Source organism: Manis pentadactyla, chromosome 4 (genome assembly GCF_030020395.1).
Source record: "Manis pentadactyla isolate mManPen7 chromosome 4, mManPen7.hap1, whole genome shotgun sequence".
In the NCBI taxonomy this organism is placed as follows: Eukaryota; Metazoa; Chordata; class Mammalia; order Pholidota; family Manidae; genus Manis; species Manis pentadactyla.
This window is the reverse complement of record NC_080022.1, coordinates 190105372-190125949: the sequence shown is the minus strand read 5'-3', so window position 1 is coordinate 190125949 and position 20578 is coordinate 190105372. Positions and strand designations below refer to the sequence as shown.

At 48.6% G+C, this 20578-nt stretch overlaps 1 protein-coding gene across 4 annotated transcripts in view; it reads right to left on the bottom strand.

Annotated features, from left to right (window-relative positions):
- Positions 1-96: 96 nt before the first annotated feature.
- HEXD (hexosaminidase D) overlaps positions 97-20578 on the bottom strand; it is a 26699-nt gene continuing 6217 nt past the window's right edge. Inside the window, exons 4-14 of one of the 4 annotated variants that reach the window (XM_057501884.1) lie at positions 13543-13652; positions 9205-9292; positions 5593-5757; positions 4265-4448; positions 3505-3576; positions 2886-3081; positions 2021-2103; positions 1469-1547; positions 1300-1401; positions 1058-1147; positions 97-523 (exon numbers count right to left, since the gene is read on the bottom strand). In XM_057501884.1, coding sequence (XP_057357867.1) covers positions 316-523; positions 1058-1147; positions 1300-1401; positions 1469-1547; positions 2021-2103; positions 2886-3081; positions 3505-3576; positions 4265-4448; positions 5593-5757; positions 9205-9292; positions 13543-13652 — 1377 coding nt within the window. In that variant the 3' untranslated portion in view covers positions 97-315. Of the gene's footprint in view, positions 646-1057; positions 1148-1299; positions 1402-1468; positions 1548-2020; positions 2104-2885; positions 3082-3504; positions 3577-4264; positions 4449-5592; positions 5758-9204; positions 9293-13542; positions 13653-20578 lie in introns of all 4 variants that reach the window. The other 3 variants (XM_057501886.1, XM_057501887.1, XM_057501885.1) reach the window with 3 other exon arrangements.

Genomic DNA, 20578 nt, shown 5'->3' with positions numbered 1-20578 from the left:
TGCTAGGGTTGAGGTGGGCCTGGGGACCCCGTGAAGGGCTGACTGCAGCCAGCTGGGGCCAGGGCAGCAGTGAGGTCTCAGATCTCCACGGGCTCGTCTAGCTTGTGCTTTTTATTTCAAAGGAATCAAAGGTCTATGCACAGATCAGGAGGCCCACCTGGCAAGCTTTTTCCTTCGGTGTTTCCTATTTCCTCTCACTGCCTGGGTGCTGCCATCAGCAGGAGGCAATCGTGGTCTGGTGCAGCTGGGTGAGGCTGTGGGGGGCACACTTGGCCCAGTGACAGCCAGGTCAACAGTCCACACTTGGCCCTCCCCTCAGGGTTCCTGACCTGTGTCGGGGCAGGGGCTGGCCAGCAGGGGTTGGGGGCCAGCCGCCTCGCTGAGGTCCTGCAGCAGACCCCGTAGCCTCTGCAGGCTGGGATGCACGTTCTCCTCCAGCCACTCCTCCACGGCGTCTGGGTAGAAAACGCGCTGTAGGGCAGCCTGCAGTTCCTGCTCAAGGGTGCTCCACCTGGCCAGGAGGCTGGGAACGGCAGGCAGCAGTGAGCCCAGGGAGCACACCTGTCTGCCCCTCTGCAGGATGGCCATCAGCACCAGCCGCGTGGGCTTGGTGGGGATGCCTGAGTGATGGTCACATTCTGACACCTGAAAGTGGGATGCACTTCACAACTGGCTGGCAGGGTTTTGGTGCACAAGCTTGTGCACGGCTGACAGCATCTTAACACACAGTGGGGACAGTGTGTTGGCCTCAGCTCAGCACCAGAAGCCAGGAGAGCACAGGGAGGGCTGGCCAGCCCACAGGACCCATCCCCGCGGTGCTGGGGAGGACGAAGCAGGCCCAGAACTGACCCAGGCAGCCTGGCGTGGCGATGAGCCCTGGCCCCTGCCTGGGCTTTCAGCTGGGAAAGCCCTGGCTTCTCTGACACTGAAGGCACAGCCGGGTTAGGAATTCCTGGCTGTGACATCTAGAAAGCCTGTCTTAGTTCAAAGGCAGCTGTCACAGAAAGCTGCTGCCAGGGGTAGAGGACCCAGGTGAGCCATGCGGGAGGGCAGCTACCTGAGCACCTGGGGCCGGATGTGCTGAACCATGACGGGGTGGATGAGCCTCCGCCTGCGATGGTAGTGGCTGAACCAGCCGGTCACATACCTGGGGGCAAACCACACTCAGAGGTGGGTAGTACCACATTCTCAGGGTGTTTTAAATATACCTTTGAAAAAACTGAAGTCTGGTTGCAATGTAAAAAGGTTGTTTCCCCTAGGAGGTCTGTGCAGGGGAGGGGCTCACCACTGCCCACTCACCTGTCCCGCTCCAGCAGTGCGTCCACGGAGCTGCGCAGCTGCAGGCTGACTTGCGTGACGAGCGCCAGGATGTCGCTGCCGGGGAAGGAGGCGGCCTCCTCACTGCAGAGAGCCCGTGCTGAGACAGTGGACCGCCAGGGGGAGGCAGGGCCGAGGGGAGGGTGGTCACCTTGCAAAGTCGGTTATTTCCAGGCTTGAAATCCCGAGAAAGTCCTCCACTCTTGCTTTCACATCTTCAGCAAAGCCTCCTGAAACCAACCACAGATGGAGGCAGTCCGGGGGGGCTCTGGAGGGACAGGAGACTGGACCTGCCCTGGCTGCACCGGGCGGACCTCTGGGCCCTGGGCGGTGGGCAGAGCGACCCGGGAGGACTGGTGGCCAGGTCCAGTGGTGCCCCCACCAACCCCACGGGGAGCGCAGCAATGGTGAGCCTGCTGCTCCCCCTTGCGCACAGGGAAAGTGGAAAATGGAAATAAGCTGAATGTCACTGGCAGCATCGCCAGGGACGGTGCCATGATGCCACAGGGGGTGAGCCTTCCTGCCAGGCAGGAACCACCCTGCACTGCCCACCACTCCCCAGGGGTCTGCGGCTCCTGCAGCAGTTTGAGCAGCTACCAAGAAGGAGAGCAGAGTCCAGCCTGGAGGGGACAGCAGGCAGGGCGACGGGACCCGGCTCTGTGCCTCCTGCCACCTGTCTGCCTGGGAGGGGTGGGGGCTGTACCGCGGAGCAGCGACTGCAGACAGATGGCCAGGGACGGGATCCCCACGGGCAGCAGCTCACACAGCACAGAGAAGTGGTCGTACCTGAGTCCAGGAGAGGGGCGCTCAGTTTCCGAAGCCCATGCTGCACAGCATGTGTGCCTGACTCCTGCATGACAGGGCGGGCATCTGAAAGCTCCCACCCAGCTGGCTGCTGCCTGTGTCCCCAAAAGCCCTGCCTGGAGCTCACTCCTCTGTGGCCGCCCCCCTCAACCCAGCGTAAGCTCATTTTTGACTCAGCTTTGCAAGGTCTCAGGGTCAGTGGGGCCTAGGGGGCCCAGAGCTCTTCCCCAGGCCCTGCCGCCAGCTGCCTCCTGTGGGATCAGGGCACTTGCCCTCCCCCAGGGAGGGGCCACCTGGCCTCCCCTCCACCCTCCCAGTGGCCAGGACTTGGCCTGGAACAGGGGCTTGTTTTATTTGCAGCCCTACTTTTCAAATGATGTGAAATCGTGAAAGAGCCAAAATCTGCCCTCTTGCCTCCGTGTACAGGATGCAAATTTATATGTGGCTTCTCAGAGGCCAGGTTGTAGACTGAACACGCAGAGATGAAAGTGGGGCTCAGGAGGGCCAGCATGCCTGGGGCCAGAACACCTTTAGGGGGGCCTCTTTGCAGAGTTTGGGGCAGCTGCAGGGCGTGAAAAGCCCAACTCCAATGTGCACCTGCTCCTTGGGGCCCGGGGTCTTCCCACACGGTGCTCAGAACTGGCCCTTCCCGGTAGCTGGCTGGGGAAAGGCAAGCCCGGATGGACCGGCCGCGGAGGGGAAATGGGCGCTGTGTCGGCCCTGGGGCAGGCCAGGAAGAGCTCCCAGGGCCTGCGCAGCCTTACCTCTGCCAGCCAGTCAGGATGATGCCCTGCAGCATGTCCGCTGGCCCGCCGCCTGCCACCTGCAGCCACTGCATGTGGTTTCTGAGGTGGTGCTCGATGGGGGTCAGGGCCTGACTCGCCCCCGTGGCCCCTTTGAAGGCACTGGCAGCCCACAGCCGGGAAAAACCACACTCCCGGTACTTTTCCATGAGAAGGGCTGAGCGAGAAAGCAAGAGGCACAATGGGCCTGGGTCCTGAGGAGGCTGCATGCCAGCCCTGAATCAGGAATCCCCGGGCAACGCCACGCTTGTCCAGACAAAACCCAGAGGCGTTAGCTGCTGTGACCGCCGGCTTTAGCTCCCCACAGGCTTCGGTCTCAGTGAGACCCCAGCTGTTCAATAGTGGCCCCCAGTTCAACTGTTAGCAAAACACTGTGGAGAATAGGCCACCCTGTGAGTGGCCTGGGCTGCAGGACGCATGCTAAGGGGTGCTATCCCAGGGCCAGCTGGGGCTCAAGGTGACAGGCAATAAACAGAATTCTGACAGCCACGTGACCAAGACCCTGCACCCCCACAGCTGGGCAGTCACAGATACAGGGTCTGGGGCGGTGACGGGTCTCCCCCAGCAACGCAGTACTGACCTTTGCCATGGATGTCCAGGTCGGCCCCGTAGTCCCAGAGCACAGGCTCCACCAGCTGTGGCACCCCCGACGCTGGGGGCAGAGAGGCCGTGAGTGCTGAGCCCCATCTAGAAACTTGTTCCTCCAGCCTATGCTCCATGTGTTAAAATGGAACACAAGCGTCTGTTTGAGGACATACGGATTTCAAGTACAGACCCAACATCATGCTGTTTTTGGTGGTAAATGCCACAACCACAAGCCAGCCAGCTTTGGAAACAACCAGACTCTTGGAGTCTGAAGTGTGCACCTCCAGGCAGGTCCCATGCCGGCACCCTGCAGCAGGGATGCACTGCCAAAGACTTACTTCTGGTTAATCTCAGCCCCACTGGCCACACGCGGTTGCCTTGAGGACGCCTGAGCCTGGCAGCGGCGTGGGCACTGGGACTCAGGGTCCCTGCGCTGTCCCAAAGCCTCAGGCAGGCAACCCCGAGGACCTGGGAGCTGTTACCACCCTTGGTGCACCGGCACCCGCAGGGCTATGTGAGGTTGTGTGGGGCCCTTTCCCTGCCCCACCCCTAGGGCCTGGTTCCCAAAACTCCCTTCAGGGGAAAGGCATTTTCCTGTGAGAATACTGGAGTGGCTAAGCTGCCTGAGGCTGCAGCCTCGTGCGGTTGCTTCAGCCAGCGCCTCCTCGCAGCGGCCGGGTCAGGAGCACGCGGCTTCCTCCCCTCACGGCCCCAGGAAGCCCCACTGGGGTCAGCCTGCTCCCCGGGCTGCCGACCTGAGAGCTGGTCCTCGGGGATGGCGCGCAGCATGTCGTCCCACACCAGGGGTGTCGTGGTGGGGTGCTGGGCCAGAACGTGGCTGGCCACCGCCTTCACATGGGACAGACACAGTTTTGCTTTGTTGTTCTGTCCCTGCCGCAGCCACTGTCTTGAGGCCTCACCTTCCCCAAGGTAATAGACCTGGAAGTAAGACAGGACGGGCTTGCCCCCGGCTCACCCACCCTTGCCGGCAGACAGTGTAGTTCAGGCTGGGCCTGAGGCGCTAGGCAGCTGCCTTGGCCAGGGAGGGGGTGTGTCGGGGGGTGGAGGGTGACCCTGCCTCTTCCAAGAGCTGACCCTCCACTGTCACCTCCTTTGTTCACAGCGTGGGACACAGTGGCCACAGGGCCGAGAGCACCCAGATGTCCACCTACAGAAGAGCAGATAAACACAATGTGGCCACCCGCACATGCATGTCCCTCAGCCACATGCAGTGGGGTGCCAACACCCCACAGTGTGTCTGAAGCTCAAAACATGATGCTCAGACACCCAAGGCTGCACACTGTAGGACTCCACTTATTTGGACATCCAGGAGAGGCAGGTCCCTGAACACAAAGGAGACAAGGGTGCAGGAGTTGGCGGGGGGCCGCTAATGGGGACAGGGCTTCCACTGGGGAGATCCAAGGTCCTGGAACTACTAACAGTGGTGAGGGGCATGCGGCACTGTGAACATACTTAGCAGTTACCGAATCACACACTTTAAAATGGCTACAACAGTAAGTGTTATGTAATGTGCATTTTACTACAAAAAGAAAATTCCCTTGGAAGAAAAAGCCCAAGCTCTGGGGCTAAAATGATCTGTAACCCCAGCAGCCAAGCTCAGGTCCAGCTGTGCTCAGCTCTCCAGTCCCTGCGCCTGTTTCTGGAGGAGGGACGTGGCAGGTGGGGGGGGTGTCACTGGCAACCGCGGCCTCAAAGTACACCCCTCCCCACCCTGCATTTCTTTCCTGGGGAGAAAGTCACCAGCTCAAACACAGCCTCCGGCCGGCTGAGAGCTGGCCCTGCTGCTGGAGGCTGGGGGCAGGATGGCCATTTCGGCCGCAGGCCGCCCCTCATCGGCTCCACAGCGCCTTCATGGACTAGGCGGCCTGCACCCAGCTGTACCTTGCTCAGCTCAGCACCAGCACGCCACCTCCCTGGGGACCCTCTCCGCCAGCACCTTCACCCTTTGGGATGTGGGCTATTTCTCTACTTAGGAGAAGAGCCTGCCAGGTGGGAGGAGAGGTACTGCAATACAGAGCCTGGCTGCTGCAGAACTGGGGCCCAGCCGCTGGCAAGTACCCACCTCATCACAGCCGATGTGGAGCCACCGGGCGCCCGGGTGCAGCTCCATGACCTGGCCGATCATGGTTCGCACCAGTGCCAGGGACTCGGCCTCGTGGGGGCTCAAGGTGTTGGGGAAAAGCGCCACTTCCCGGAGGTGAGCAAGAGCGTCATGCTTCAGCACAAACTGCGGAGAGAGGGCAAGAGGCAGCTCAGTGACGCGGGACAGAGGCTCGCACCTGAGCCCCCTCCGCTCCTGGCTGCTGCCTGGCTCGGGCCAGCAGGCTTGGCTTCTCCATGTCCGCCTCTCGTGCCTGCTCAGGGTCACCAGAAGGCCACTGGCAGTTGTGAGCTGCCAGCATCGGCCACCCATCGAGGCCCTTCTCTTCCCTTCATGCTGGCAGGACTGAGGGAGAAGGCGGGAAGACAGGCTCACGCAGAGTCACGGCTGGGGGGTCCTCAGCATGGTGTGAAGAGGTCAGTGACTCCCCTCCCAAACAAGCACCAAATGGAACCATTTGTCAAAATAACCATTTTGGGGCTCGGGAACCCAACCAAAGGTGAGCAACACACCGGGAGGCGAGTGCTCAGGAAGAACCTTGGGGGAGGGCAGCGCTCCTGCGGCTCCTTGTCTAGGCTGCCCCCCGACTCGGCTGGCTCCGGCTCTGGCCTCCCACACTCAGGTCCCCCTGGAGCGAGCTGCCCACAGGTGGCCCTGAAGACCAGGACGGAAGCACACACTCCCCTTTCACCCCAGCTGGCTGGGGAGTGGCGGCAGCTTGAGAACTGGCGGAACTGAGTGCCCCCTGCCCCCTGCAGAGGCATCAGCAACCCCACAGCTGGGGACACCCTCAGATTAAATCCAGGCAACTTACAACCACCCACAGGGGAAAATGTCAGACTTGCTGTATTACCCGAACTGTCCAGTTTTCAATGAAAAATTTTGAAATGTGTAAATAAACTAGAAAGTGGAACCCAGACAGGAGAAGAACAAGTCAATAGAAACTGATATTGAGTGGGCCCAGATGTTGGATTTACCAGACAATTATGTAAAAAAAAAACTATTAGGAATATGTTCCCAGAATTAAAGAAAAATCCATTCACAGGGCTCAGCAATACTTTTGATACATCAGAAGAAAGAGTCAGTGATTGGGACAATGGATCCAAAGAAATTATTCAATCTGAATAACAGAAAAGGTGGAAGAAAATGAACAGAGCTTCAGAGATCCATGGGGCAACACCAAGCATACAAATATATGTGCACAGGGAGTGTCAGAGGGAGAGGAGGGGACAGAAAAACACTTGAGGAAATGGCCCAAAACTTCCCAAAGGCAATGAAAACCAATAATCTATGGAACCAAGAAGCTCAACAAATCCCAAGTGAGACAAATGTAAAGAAACCCAATGTAGGCACATCATAACCAAACTTCTAAAAGGCAAATGCAAACAGTCCTAAAAGCATCATAACAAAACAAAACATAGAAGGGAAAACAACACAGTTGATGGTTAATACACCATATTCATGGATTGGAAAACTCTACATAGTAAAGAGATAATTTTTTCCCTAACTGATTTATAGATTTAGTACAATTCCAACCAAAATCACGGCAAGGTCTCTTGTAGCTACATAGACAAACTGACTCTATATATGGAAAGGCAAAGGAACTAAAACAGTCAAAACATTTCTGAAAAAGAATAAAGTTGGGGGAATCTCATGAGCTAATTTTCAGACTTAAAGCTCTAACAATCAAGATGTGGTACTGACAAAGAGGATCAGTGCATGGATCAGTGAGGCAGAATAGTCTAGATATAGATGCTCACAAATAGGGCTGACTTTTGACAAAGATATAAAAGCAATTCAAAATTTTAAAGAAAGGACAGTTTCAACAAACAATGTTGGCACAATTGGTTACATACCATATGCAAAAAAAAGAACCTCAACACCTTACACAAAAGTTACATCAAAATGGATTGTAAGTCTCAGTAGAAAATGTGCAAGTGTAAAACTTTAGAAGAAAACAGGAAAACCTTGTGACCTGGTGACCATCAGAGTTCTTAGGAATGACAGCAAAAGCATGATCCATCAAAGAAGAAACTGATAAACTGGATTTCACCAAAAGTAGCCCTTGCTTTTGAAATACACTAAGAAAATGAAAAGCACAGATTAGGAGGAAATATTTGCAAGTCATATATCTAACAAAAGATTTGTATCCAAAATATACAAAGAACTTTAAAAACTCAAAAACTTCAGAAAATGAAATGGGCAAAATACTTCAACAGTCATTTCGCCAGAGAGGAGGTAGTGTGGCAAATGAACGCATGTAAAGGTCCTCCTCCAGAAGGGACCAACCTGAGGACTGCTTGACTCTGGACTTCTGGCCCCCAGAGCTGTGAGAGAACAAATCCCTGTAGTTGTCAGCCACCTGGCTTGCGTTGCTTTGTTACAGCAACCCCAGGAAATAAACCCACTTGAGAGCAGTCAGGACCCTTACAGAGGCGGGCTGGAGGAGTGTGGTGCGGCCAGGCTGTAGTTTGTGACCTGGGGTGGGAGGAGTGAGGGGGACAGTGATGTGGGGGACCATAAGGTCTTTATAGCAGGCCAGGCAGCTTAGACAAGTGGGGTGACAGTGGGATGGAGGGAATGCTGAGTCACAAGATGGGCCCAACTAAGGAAACACGGACGCCTGAGGCTGGAAGGGTCTCCCAATGGAGACACTGAGCAGCACGGGGAGATGGGGCCCATGGGGCCCTGAGGACAGGAAAGAGAGGCAGCAGAAACAGCATCGTCTAGAAAAAGTGCAGGGAGAGGAGACGGTCTCCCGAGGAGCCAGGGGGACCACATCCGGTAGCACCCACAGGATGGAACACAGCTCAGGGAAGCCGGGGCACAGCTACGGTGGGGGAAGCAGGAGAGTGCGGGGTTCAGGACTTGCTGGTGATGGCAAAGCCACTGGACTCCATGACTGGGAAGACACCAGAGGCCTCAGAAGGAATGCTCTGCATGAGGATGTGGTCCCCGGGGGTGGGCAGTGATGAGAACCCAGGCAGCACAGCTGGTAGGAGTCAGGGAGAAAAGCTGAAGTATGTGGTCACTGGAGAAGACCCCGGAAGGCTCGCTCTGAAACGTGAGCGTGAGGTACGGGGACGTGCGGGGACAGCTCCTGATGTCCCACTGAACGACTATGTGCGGTGTATGCTCTGGAGGAAAACACTACCGGATGGCTGCAAAATCCATGTTGTGTTTAGTCTGTTTCCTGCTGTCTGATGCAGGCGTGAGGATGCACAGCTCACAGGCTTGGGAAGGGTTTGCAGTTTTCCATGGGAAAGGACATAAAAGTAGCACTTGGTGCTGTACCTTACGTTATACAAGCTCATCCTGATGAGCACAAGCTAGAAAGGAAACCTCCTGACGGGGGGCTCGATAGGCATCCTGCACCCACTCTGACTCTTGCCCTCTATTCCATGGACGGAGGGTGTCTGGACCTAGTGCTCATGCTCTCTGCTTTTCACAGGGTAGGGGCTTCTGGGGGCAAGACTCTCTCATGCAGCGCTGAGCTACTCCCAGCCTGCCCCAGCCATGGCCATGAACTGAGCCCCAGCTGGTCCCCTGCTAACCTCAGGTCCTCCCACTTACCTCCATGTGTCCGAAAGTCTGCACCAAGGGAATGACCTCTAGCTCGCTCAGCGTGGCCAGATGCAGGATCTCTCTGATTTCAGAGGGGCTAAAGACACAAAGATCACTCATGGAGGTTCATGCCAGTTCCTGTTCACACCCACTGTTCACTCCAGCTCCCATTCACACCCTGGTTCCCATTCACACTCTAGCCCCCATTCACACTCCTCCGATCTCTCCACATCAGGATCCTTGGGGGCTTTCCTGGGAAAACTAGTATGGTCATTAACTCTGAAAAGCACAACAGATATTCTTATGGTTTCAGAGAAAGCTCCCACTCTAGAATTTGGGCAAACAGTGTCCTGTTATGTCCTTAAGTAATGGTTTGCTTTTTACAGCTGTTCTTACCCAAATTATATAAGCAGCTGAAGTGGTTTTACAAGAATCTGGCCACACATGGAATCATAGCCTAGGGTAGGAGTCAGCAGATGGGCCTAAGGGAGCCTGTTTTTGTACAGGCTGGACCTAAGAATGGTTTCTATGGATCAGTGACCAAAAAGAACAATCCCAAATGAACACTCTATACTCACAATTAACGAAACTAGGAAAAGAAGAACAAATGAGGCCCAAAGTCAATAGAAGGAGGAACATAATAAAGATTAGAGCAGAAATAAATAAAATCGAGAAGAATAGAACAATAGAAAGAATCAATGAAAGCAGGAGCTGGTACTTCGAGAAAATAAACAAAATAGATAAACCCTTAGCCGGACTTATCAAGAAAAAAAGAGAGTCTACACACATAAACAGAATCAGAAATGAGAAAGGAAAAATCACTACAGACACCACAGGTATAGAAAGAATTATTTGAGAATACTATGAAAAATTATATGGTAACAAACTAGATAACCTAGAATAAATGGATAACTTTCTAGGAAAACACAACCTTCCAAGGCTGACCCAGGAAGAAATAGAAAATCTGAATAGAACAATTGCAAGCAAAGAAATTGAATTGGTAATCAAAATACTACCCAAGAACAAAACCCCTGCACCAGATGGTTTCACTGCTGAATTTTATCAAACATTTAGTGAAGGCCTAATACCCATCCTCCTCAAAGTTTTCCAAAAAGTAGAAGAGAAGGGAATACTCCCAAACTCATTATATGAGGCCAGCAACACCCTAATACCAAAAGCAGGCAAAGACACCACACACAAAAAAGAAAATTACAGACCAATATCCCTGATGAACATACATACAAAAATACTCAACAAAATATTTGCAAACCGATTTCAAAAAATACATCAGAAAGATTATCCATTATGATCAAGAGGGATTTATTCCAGGGATGCAAGAATGGTACAACATTTCAAAATCCATCAACATCATCCACCACATCAACAAAAAGGACAAAAACCACATGATTATCCCCATAGATGCTGAAAAAGCATTTTACAAAATTCAACATCAATTCATGATAAAAACTCTCAACAAAATGGGTATAGAGGGCAAGTACCTCAACATAATAAAGGCCATATATGATAAACCCACAGCCAACATCATACTGAACAGCAAGAAGCTGAAAGCTTTTCCTCTGAGATCGGGAACTAGACAGGGATGTCCACTCTCCCCACTGTTATTTAACATAGTACTGGAGGTCCTAGCCACGGCAATCAGACAACACAAAGAGTCTTGTCATCCAAATTGGCAAGGAAGAAGTTAAACTGTCCCTGTTTGCAGAAGACATGATATTATACATAAAAAACCCTAAAGAATCCACTCCAAAACTACTAGAACAAATATCTGAATTCAGCAAAGTTGTGGGATACAAAATTAATATACAGAAATCTGTGGCTTTCCTATACACTAACAATGAACTAGCAGAGAGAGAAATCAGCAAAACAATTCCATTCACAATTGTATCTAAAAGAATAAAATACCTAGGAATAAACCTAACCAAGGAAGTGAAAGACCTATACCCTGAAAACTACAAAACACTCTTAAGAGAAATTAAAGAGGACACTAATAAATGGAAATTCATCCCATGCTCTTGGCTAGGAAGAATTAATATTGTCAAAATGGTCATCCTGCCTAAAGCAATCTACAGATTCAATGCAATTCCTATCAAAATACCAGCAGCATTGTTCAACAAACTAGAGCAAATTGTTCTAAAATTCATATGAAACCACAAAAGACCCCAAATAGCCAAAGCAATCCTGGAAAGGAAGAATAAATGTGCGGGGTGGATTACACTCCCCGACTTCAAGCTCTACTACAAAGCCACAGTAATCAAGACAATTTGGTACTGACACAAGAACAGACCCATAGACCAATGGAACAGACTAGAGAGCCCAGATATAAACTCAAGCATATATGGTCAATTAATATATGATAAAGGAGCCACAGATATACAATGGGGAAATGACAGCCTCTTCAACAACTGGTGTTGGCAAAACCGGATGGCTACATGTAAGAGTATGAAACTGGATTATTAACTCCATACACAAAAGTAAACTCAAAATGAATCAAAGACCTGAATGTAAGTATGAAACCACAAAACTCTTAGAAGAAAACATAGGCAAAAATCTCTTGAATATAAACCCGAGCAACTTTTTCCTGAACACATCTCCTCGGGCAAGGGAAACAAAAGCAAAAATGAACAAGTGGGACTATATCAAACTTAAAAGCTTCTGTACAGCAAAGGACACCATCAGTAGAACAGAAAGGTACCCTACAGTATGGGAGAATATATTTGTAAATGACATATCTGACAAGGGGTTAACATCCAAAATAAATAAAGAACTTACATGCCTCAACACCCAAAAAGCAAATAACCCAATTAAAAAATGGGCAGAGGATATGAAGAGACACTTCTCCAAAGAAGAAATTCAAATGGCCAACAGGCACATGAAAAGATGGTACACATCATTAATTATCAGGGAAATACAAATTAAAACCACAATGAGGTATCACCTCACACCAGTTGGGATGGCCACCATAGAAAAACTAGGAATAACAAATGCTGGCAAGGATGTGGAGAAAGGGGAACCCTCCTACAGTGTTGGTGGGAATGTAAACCAGTTCAACCATTGTGGAAAGCAGTATGGAGGTTCACCAAAAAATTAAAAATAGAAATATCATTGACCCAGGAATTCCACTCCTAAGAATTTACCCTAAGAATGTAGGATCCCAGTTTCAAAAAAACATATGCACCCCTGTTTATCGCAGCACTATTTACAATAGCCAAGAAATGGAAGCAACCTAAGTGTCCATCAGTAGATGAATGGATAAAGAAGAGGTGGTACATATACACAATGGAATAATATTCAGACATAAGAAGAAGAAAAATTGTAGCTGTTGCAACAACATGGGTGGAGCTAGAGGGTATTATGCTCAGTGAAATAAGCCAGACAGAGAAAGAAAGTATCAAATGATTTCACTCATCTTTGGAGCATAAGCAAAAGCAAAAGTGAAGGAAAAAAACAGCAGCAAACTCACAGAACTCAAGAATGGACTAACAGTTGCCAAAGGGAAAGGGACTGGGGAGGGTGGGTAGGAAGGGAGGGATAAGGGGGTAAAGGGGGCATTATGATTAGCACACATATCGTAGGGGGGACATGGGGAAGCAGTATAACACAGAGAAGACAAGTAGTGACTCTACAGCATCTTACTAGGCTGATGGACAGTGACTGTGATGGGGTATGTGGTGGGGACTTGATAATGGGGGGAATCTAGTAACCACAATGTTGCTCATGTGATTTTATATTAATGATACCTATATATATATAAAAGAATGGTTTCTACATTTTACAATGGTTGAGATAAATCAAAAAAAGAATAATTTGTGACATGTGAAAGTGATAGGAGATTCATATTTCAGTGTCTGCAAAAGAGTCTTGTGGGAGCACAGCCACACTGCTCATGTCCACATCACCTGGGGCTGCTTTAGGCACATGAGTAGTTGTAACAGAGACTGGACACACAGAACATTAAAAGTTTTTTTTAAAGCTTCACCAATTTGGTAGCCAAAATGGCATTTCATTGTTGTTTTATTACTATCATATGCTTATTGGCTGTTTTTTTATCTTTTTGGTCTCTCAGATAAACACCCTTTGCCCTCTGCATAGCTACAGACATACATACGGCTGGGAGGCTGAACCATGGACCACAGCTCTTCCTTGTGGGGGATCGTAGCTGATGCTTGTGTTCCTTTTTAAGTATTTCCAAATTCTCTTTGGGGAACATGTTCTGCTTTTTTTTAAATAACCAAAGGCACACTTTTAAAAAGATAGTAAAGACTGCCTCATTGCTGTTAATTCTCACCACCACCCCACGCTGCCCACACACCCCAGCTCTCCATGCACCTGTACGCGTGCTTGGCTCGCAGCAACCTCAGGTGGCCGTTGTACGGAAACATGTCTTCATACTCAATGAGGAGGCCGTTTGCACCCAGGGCACGGAACAGAGGAAAGACCTGGGGATGACAGAGATGTCACTGAGGGAGGCTCTCTGGAGGCTGGTGACACGTGCATGGTCTGTGGACTTTTCTCACCTCTGGACGTGGACTGTGGTAGATACATTTTCCTGCAAACTTTTAACTTTGTGTTCTGCAAAGCAAACTCCCCAATGAGGTGAGACGTTCCCATGACACCGAGGGGCAGGCTGCACACTGGCGAGGAGCTGCCTTTAAGCAGCAGCCAGCTGAGCGGGGCACCAGCTCCGAGCCAGAGGCAGCTCCTCCTCTGGGAGAGTTGCGGCCCAGAGCAGCCTTCTGGCGCAGAGGGACCTGGGGCCGGGGCAGGGACTGCAGGGCTCTGCGCGGGAAGAGGAGGGAGGTGGAACGAGGCACGGCCGCTCCAGCCAGGCTCCTGGGGGCCCCTCCTGGTCCTCCCCCACCACTTTCTCTCTTTATTTCAAAGGACATGAATTCCTATCCTCAAGGATTTGGGGGACCAGTTCACATCTGAGATTGATATTTTCTTGAGTCTGACATCAAGGCGGGGGTGAAGAGCACAGTATGGGTGCTTACAGAGGGGCTCCCTGCACGTATTTAACCCATCTGCAGATAAGTGCTGCTGGGGACTTTACACGATCTTAGCACTCTTGCTGATGTTACGGTCAATGCTTTCTATCCCAGAGAACATGGAACATCCTGAAGCAAGCTGGATGGAAGGAGACCCACACGGGACCAAACATTTGTTATGGATAATTGATAGAAAGGGTAATGGAGAACTGACTCCAAATTACAAAGAGGCCGACTGCCGGTGCGCGGAGTAGGCTGACCCGGGGGAGACCTGCGGAGCAGTGAAGCGGGACAGTCGCGGTGTGTCCCTCTTCCACAGTGATCGGACTCGTGTTCCCTGTTGGCCCCTTGTGCAGTCCAGGCACCTGGAGACCCACTTGGCCTTTCTTTTCTTGGGGTGGGTGGCAACCCTTTGTGCTAAGCCTGGCCTGGGCGAGTCTGGGGGCTAAGAGGGAGGGGTTTCTGCATGACTGCACAGACATGCAAATGTGGGATGTTCTAGAGATCGAGCCCCCACGCATCTACCATCACGATTCAGCATTCTGCCAACTTTGTTTCACCTAATTTCTACTTTTCTTTTCTGATTGGAGTATTTTAAAACAAATCCTAGCACTGTATCTTTCCACCTACAAATACTTCAATGTATCTCCATAATAAGGACTTTTTAAAAAGTAGTACCCCCAACAATCCATTATTCCACCTAATCAATAATTCCTTAATTATCATCCATGCTCAAATTTTCCTGTTTCTAAGATCTTTTCATGCCTGGCTTGTTTGAACCTGATTCAGACAAGGTCCACAGGTGCATTTTTCTTAGTGCATCTTGTAATGTTCCTTTGATTTTTAACAGTGTCTCTTTCAAAACTTGTACTTGTGGAAGAAGCAAGCATATGTGTGGTTTTCCAAAAGTGGATTGGATGAATTTTTCTCAAGATGCCCTCAAGCACATCCCTGTTCCCCACTCCTGTGCGTGGTAGTCAGACCGAAGGTGTGACTGGATCCAGTCTCATTCCTTTGCCAAGAATGTTTCATAGCGGTTCTCAAAGACACAAGTCTGGTGGTCCTGCTGGAGTGATGCTGGGCTGATCAGCAGATTTGGGGAGAATCAGCCAACTTCTGCCAGATGGGATTACCAACCACTGGCACTTACTGCCTAGCTAGCATTTTATAGGAACAGCAGGTGGGGACTTTCCAATTACGTCCTTCCCTCTGCGTCTACTAGCTGGAATTCTTTGAGGAAGGACTTCCTGTCAGCAACTGTTGGTGGTCACTCCAGTCCTGACGCTGCAGCTGCAGCTTATTCGTCAGTAAATGCACTCAGTTCTCGGACGCTTATAATAATCAGTCTGTGACTTTTATACTTGAAAGGCAATTTAGCTGGATAAAAAAGTCCTTGATTCCTATTTTATCTTCTTGAGTATCTTAAATGTTACTTATTTATCTCCTGTCATGAAATGTTGCTGTCAAAATATCTGTAGCCAATCTGATTTTCTTCCCCTTATATATGACTTGGGGCTTTTTCTTCTGTGGTCAAAAGATTTTCTCATTTCCATTTTCTTTAAAGTCTGACACATTGACTAAGGGATGTCTCAGTGTAGTTCATCCAAGACAAATTTTCTTGGCATGTGGTATGCCCTTTCAACATGTAGACCAAAGTGTTCTTCAATTTCAGGAAAGTGTTTTGTAGTTTCTTAGCACTTGCTCTATAGCATTGCTTTGGTTCTCTTTGGGAACTGCTGAAAATCGAAAACAAGACCACAATTCTGTGCATTCCCCCTCAGGAGGAGGCATCTACTCCCTGCCTTGTGTCTGGGATGACGCCAGACATGTTTCTTCAAGAACACTAGGCTCCGGCCTTGCTGCACCTCTCAGCACTGGCCTGACTGCCACATGGGGAGCCTGGCCCGGCCTCCGAGGGCACGAGCACCCATGCAGAACAGAACCAAGGTGCTGGGGGACAGTCAGCACTAATCCTGGGCGGGTGTAGGCCTTAGTGGGCTATCAGGGGCTTCTAGTTGTCATGGGACTGCAACCCCGAGGGGGCCCAGGTCAGACAAGCAGAAGCCCCCAGTCAACCTGCAGAAAGGGGAGGAGCAATGAATTGCTGCCTAAGCCTCCTAAGTTTCAGGTGTGTCAAGGCAACAGCAGCTAAAACGCCCTGCTTACCGGTAACGGGCTCCCTACCAGTCTTCCAAGCCCATCCATTGGTCATGTGCTCAGTCTCTCTTCACATTTGATTTTTTCCAGCTATTTCTCTCTCAGTATTGTACTTCCTGTGGTGTCTAACCACTTCTGCTCCCACCTAGTCTTAGTTTCTGAGTTTTTTCTTTTTCTTTGGAACTTATTCTGGAGTTCTTGGGCGATCTTCTCACATCCGCCTTCGGTCACTTTTCTGGGCTTTCCTATTTCTGATTTATGTTGTTCTTTCACAGTTCCTGTCATTTTCTTAATATCGCCTAGTCTCTGAAGTACGGGCCTATTTCACTCACCCTGTGGGCACATTCCTGCTGCACCTTCATCACCCATCACTGTCCTCTTCGTTGTCACAGCACCTCTTATGGTATTTAATCCTTTTCTGTTGCTCATTTTCAAATGAGATGTGTTTTCTTGTATTTTTTAAAAAAGGTTCTTGTGTTCCAGATGTAGATGGGCCAGCCTGGGCAGCCCCTCCTCCATTACGTATTAAGTATTAGGAGTCATAGCACCCAGGGGAATCCCACCTGGTGCCTGAGTCTTCTCTCTCCTCCACCCTCAATGGTCCACCCAGCTCAGCGTGAATTCCTTCCCCAACACCATGTCCTCTGTATGGGGCTGTCTTTCAGGAAGGAAGCTTCTGGAAGGTATTCTTGTGAGCCTTGGGGCTCCCCAGCACCTTCTTTTTGGTCTCTTTATGCTCAGCCTCAAATTGGACCCAGTTTCTCCTCGTGGGAGCCTCTGCTTGTGGTGCTGTTTTCTAGGTTCTCTGGTCTTAGTGCTGCTGGAATCCTTCTCTCCTTCCTCCACTGCACCTGCCAGGCTGCTCACCCCACATGGGTCCATTCATGTTGTGTGTGACTTGGCTCTGCCCTCTTGTACTTTGGAATTCATGCGGATACCCTGACACCCACTTTGTTAAAGAGTGTTTTAGTTTTCTAGGCTGCCATGACAAAAGACGACAAACAGGGGCTTAAAACAAGGAGTTACACTCTCAGCTCTGGAGGTTGAAGTCCAAACTCAAGGTGTCCACAGGACCCTGCTCTCTCCACATGCTCCAGGGGATAGTCCTTTTTTTTTTTTTGTGATGCATTTTTTATATATTTTTATTTATTTATTTTTAATTTTTAAATTTCTAATATAAAATCACATAGGCAACATTGTGGTTACTAGATTCCCCCCATTATCAAGTCCCCCACACATACCCCATTACAGTCACTGTCCCTCAGCATAGTAAGATGCTACAGTCACTACTTGTCTTCTCTGTGTTATACTGCCTTCCCCATGCCCACCCCTACATTATGTGTGCTAATAGTAATGACCCCTATTTCCCTTCTCCCTCCCTTCCCACCCACCCTCCCCAGTCCCTTTCCTTTTGGCAACTGTTAGTCCATTCTTGGGTTCTATGAGTCTGCTGCTGTTTTGTTCCTTCAGTTTTTGCTTTCTTCTTATGCTCCAGAGATGAGTGAAATCATTTGGTACTTGTCTTTCTCTGCCTGGCTTATTTCACTGAGCATAATACCCTCCAGCTCCATCCATGTTGTTGCTAGGGGTAGAATTTGTTTTCTTCTTATGGCTGAATAATATTCCATTGTGTATATGTACCACCTCTTCTTTATCCATTCATCTACTGATGGACACTTAGGTTGCTTCCATTTCTTGGCTATTGTAAATAGTGCTGCGATAAACATAGGGGTGCATATGTCTTTTTGAAACTGGGATCCTACATTCTTAGAGTAAATTCTTAGGAATGGAATTCCTGGGTCAAATGATATTTCTATTTTTAGTTTTTTGACTGCATTACACAATGGTTGAACTAGTTTACATTCCCACCAGCAGTGTAGGAGGGTTCCCCTTTCTCCACATCCTCGCCAGCATTTGTTGTTGTCTTTTGTATGGTGGCCATCCCAACTGGTGTGAGGTGATACCTCATTGTGGTTTTAATTTGTATTTCCCTGATAATTAATGATGTGTACCATCTTTTCATGTGCCTGTTGGCCATTTGAATTTCTTCTTTGGAGAAGTGTCTCTTCATATCCTCTGCCCATTTTTTAATTGGGTTATTTGCTTTTTGGGTGTTGAGGCATGTAAGTTCTTTATTTATTTTGGATGTTAACCCCTTGTCAGATATGTCATTTACAAATATATTCTCCCATACTGTAGGGTACCTTTCTGTTCTACTGATGGTGTCCTTTGCTGTACAGAAGCTTTTAAGTTTGATATAGTCCCACTTGTTCATTTTTGCTTTTGTTTCCCTTGCCTGAGGAGATGCGTTCAGGAAAAAGTTGCTCAGGTTTATATTCAAGAGATTTTTGCCTATGTTTTTTTCTAAGAGTTCTCTGGTTTCATGATTTACACTCAGGTCTTTGATCCATTTTGAGTTTACTTTTGTGTATGGGGTTAGACAATGATCCATTAGACAATTATCCAGTTTCATTCTCTTGCATGTAGCTGTCCAGTTTTGCCAACACCAGCTGTTGAAGAGGCTGTCATTTCCCCATTGTATGTCCATGGCACCTTTATCGTATATTAATTGACCATATATAGTTGGGCTTATATCAGGGCTCTCTATTCTGTTCCACTGGTCTGTAGCTCTGTTCTTGTGCCAGTACCAAATTGTCTTCATTACTGTGGCTTTGTAGTAGAGCTTGAAGTCGGGGAGCATAATCCCCCCCAGCTTTATTCTTCCTTTTTAGGATTGTTTTGGCTATACAGGGTCTTTTGTGGTTCCATGTGAATTTTAGAACTATCTGCTCTAGTTTGTTGAACAATGCTGTTGGTATTTTGATAGGTATTGCATTGAATCTGCAGATTGCTTTGGGCAGGATGGCCATTTTGACAATATTACTTCTTTCTATCCATGAACATGGGATGGGCTTCCATTTATTGGTGTCTTCTTTAATTTCTCTCATGAGTGTCTTGCAGTTTTCAGAGTATAGGTCTTTCACTTCCTTGGTTAGGTTTATTCCTAGGTATTTTATTCTTTTTAATGCAATTGTGAATGGAACTGTTTTCCTGATTTCTCTTTCTGCTAGTTCATCATTAGTGTACAGGAATGCAACAGATTTCTGTGTATTTTGTATCCTGCAACTTTGTTGAATTCAGATATTAGATCTAGTAGTTTTGGAGTGGATTCTTTAGGGTTTTTTATGTACAATATCATATCATCTGCAAACAGGGACAGTTTAACTTCTTCCTTACCAGTCTGGATGCCTTTTATTTCTTTGTGTTTTCTTATTGCCGTGGCTATGACCTCCAGTACTGTGTTGAATAAAAGTGGGGAGGGTGGGCATCCTTGTCTTGTTCCCGATCTTAAAGGAAAAGCTTTCAGCTTTTCACTCTTAGGTATAATGTTGGCTGTGGGTTTGTCATATATGGCCTTTATTATGTTGAGGTACTTGCCCTCTATACCCATTTTGTTGAGAGTTTTTATCATGAATTGACGTTGAATTTTGTAAAATGCTTTTTCAGCATCTATGGAGATGACCATGTGGTTTTTGGCCTTTGTTTTGTTGATGTGGTGGATGATGTTGATGGATTTTGAAATGTTGTACTATCCTTGCATCCCTGGAATAAATCCTACTTGATCATAATGGATAATCTTTTTGATGTATTTTTGAATTCAGTTTGCAAATATTTTGTTGAGTATTTTTGTATGTATGTTCATCAGGGATATTGGTCTGCAATTCCCTTTTTTTGTGGGGTGTTTTCCTGGTTTTGGTAATAGAGTGATGTTGGCCTCATATAATGAGTTTGGGAGTATTCCCTTCTCTTCTACTTTTTGGAAAACTTTGAGGAGGATGGGTATTAGGCCTTCATTAAATGTTTGATAAAATTCAGCAGTGAAGCCATCTGGTACAGAGGTTTTGTTCTTGGGTAGTTTTTTGATTACCAACTCAGTTCCCTTGCTGGTAATTGGTCTATTCAGATTTTCTGTTTCTTCCTGGGTCAGCATTGGAAGGTTGTATTTTCCTAGAAAGTTGTCCATTTATTCTAGGTTATCTAGTTTGTTACCATATAATTTTTCATAGTATTCTCAAATAATTCTTTCTATACCTGTGGTATCTGTAGTGATTTTTCCTTTCTCATTTCTGATTCTGTTTATGTGTATAGACTCTCATTTTTTCTCGATAAGTCTGGCTAGGGGTTTATCTATTTTGTTTATTTTCTCAAAGAACCAGCTC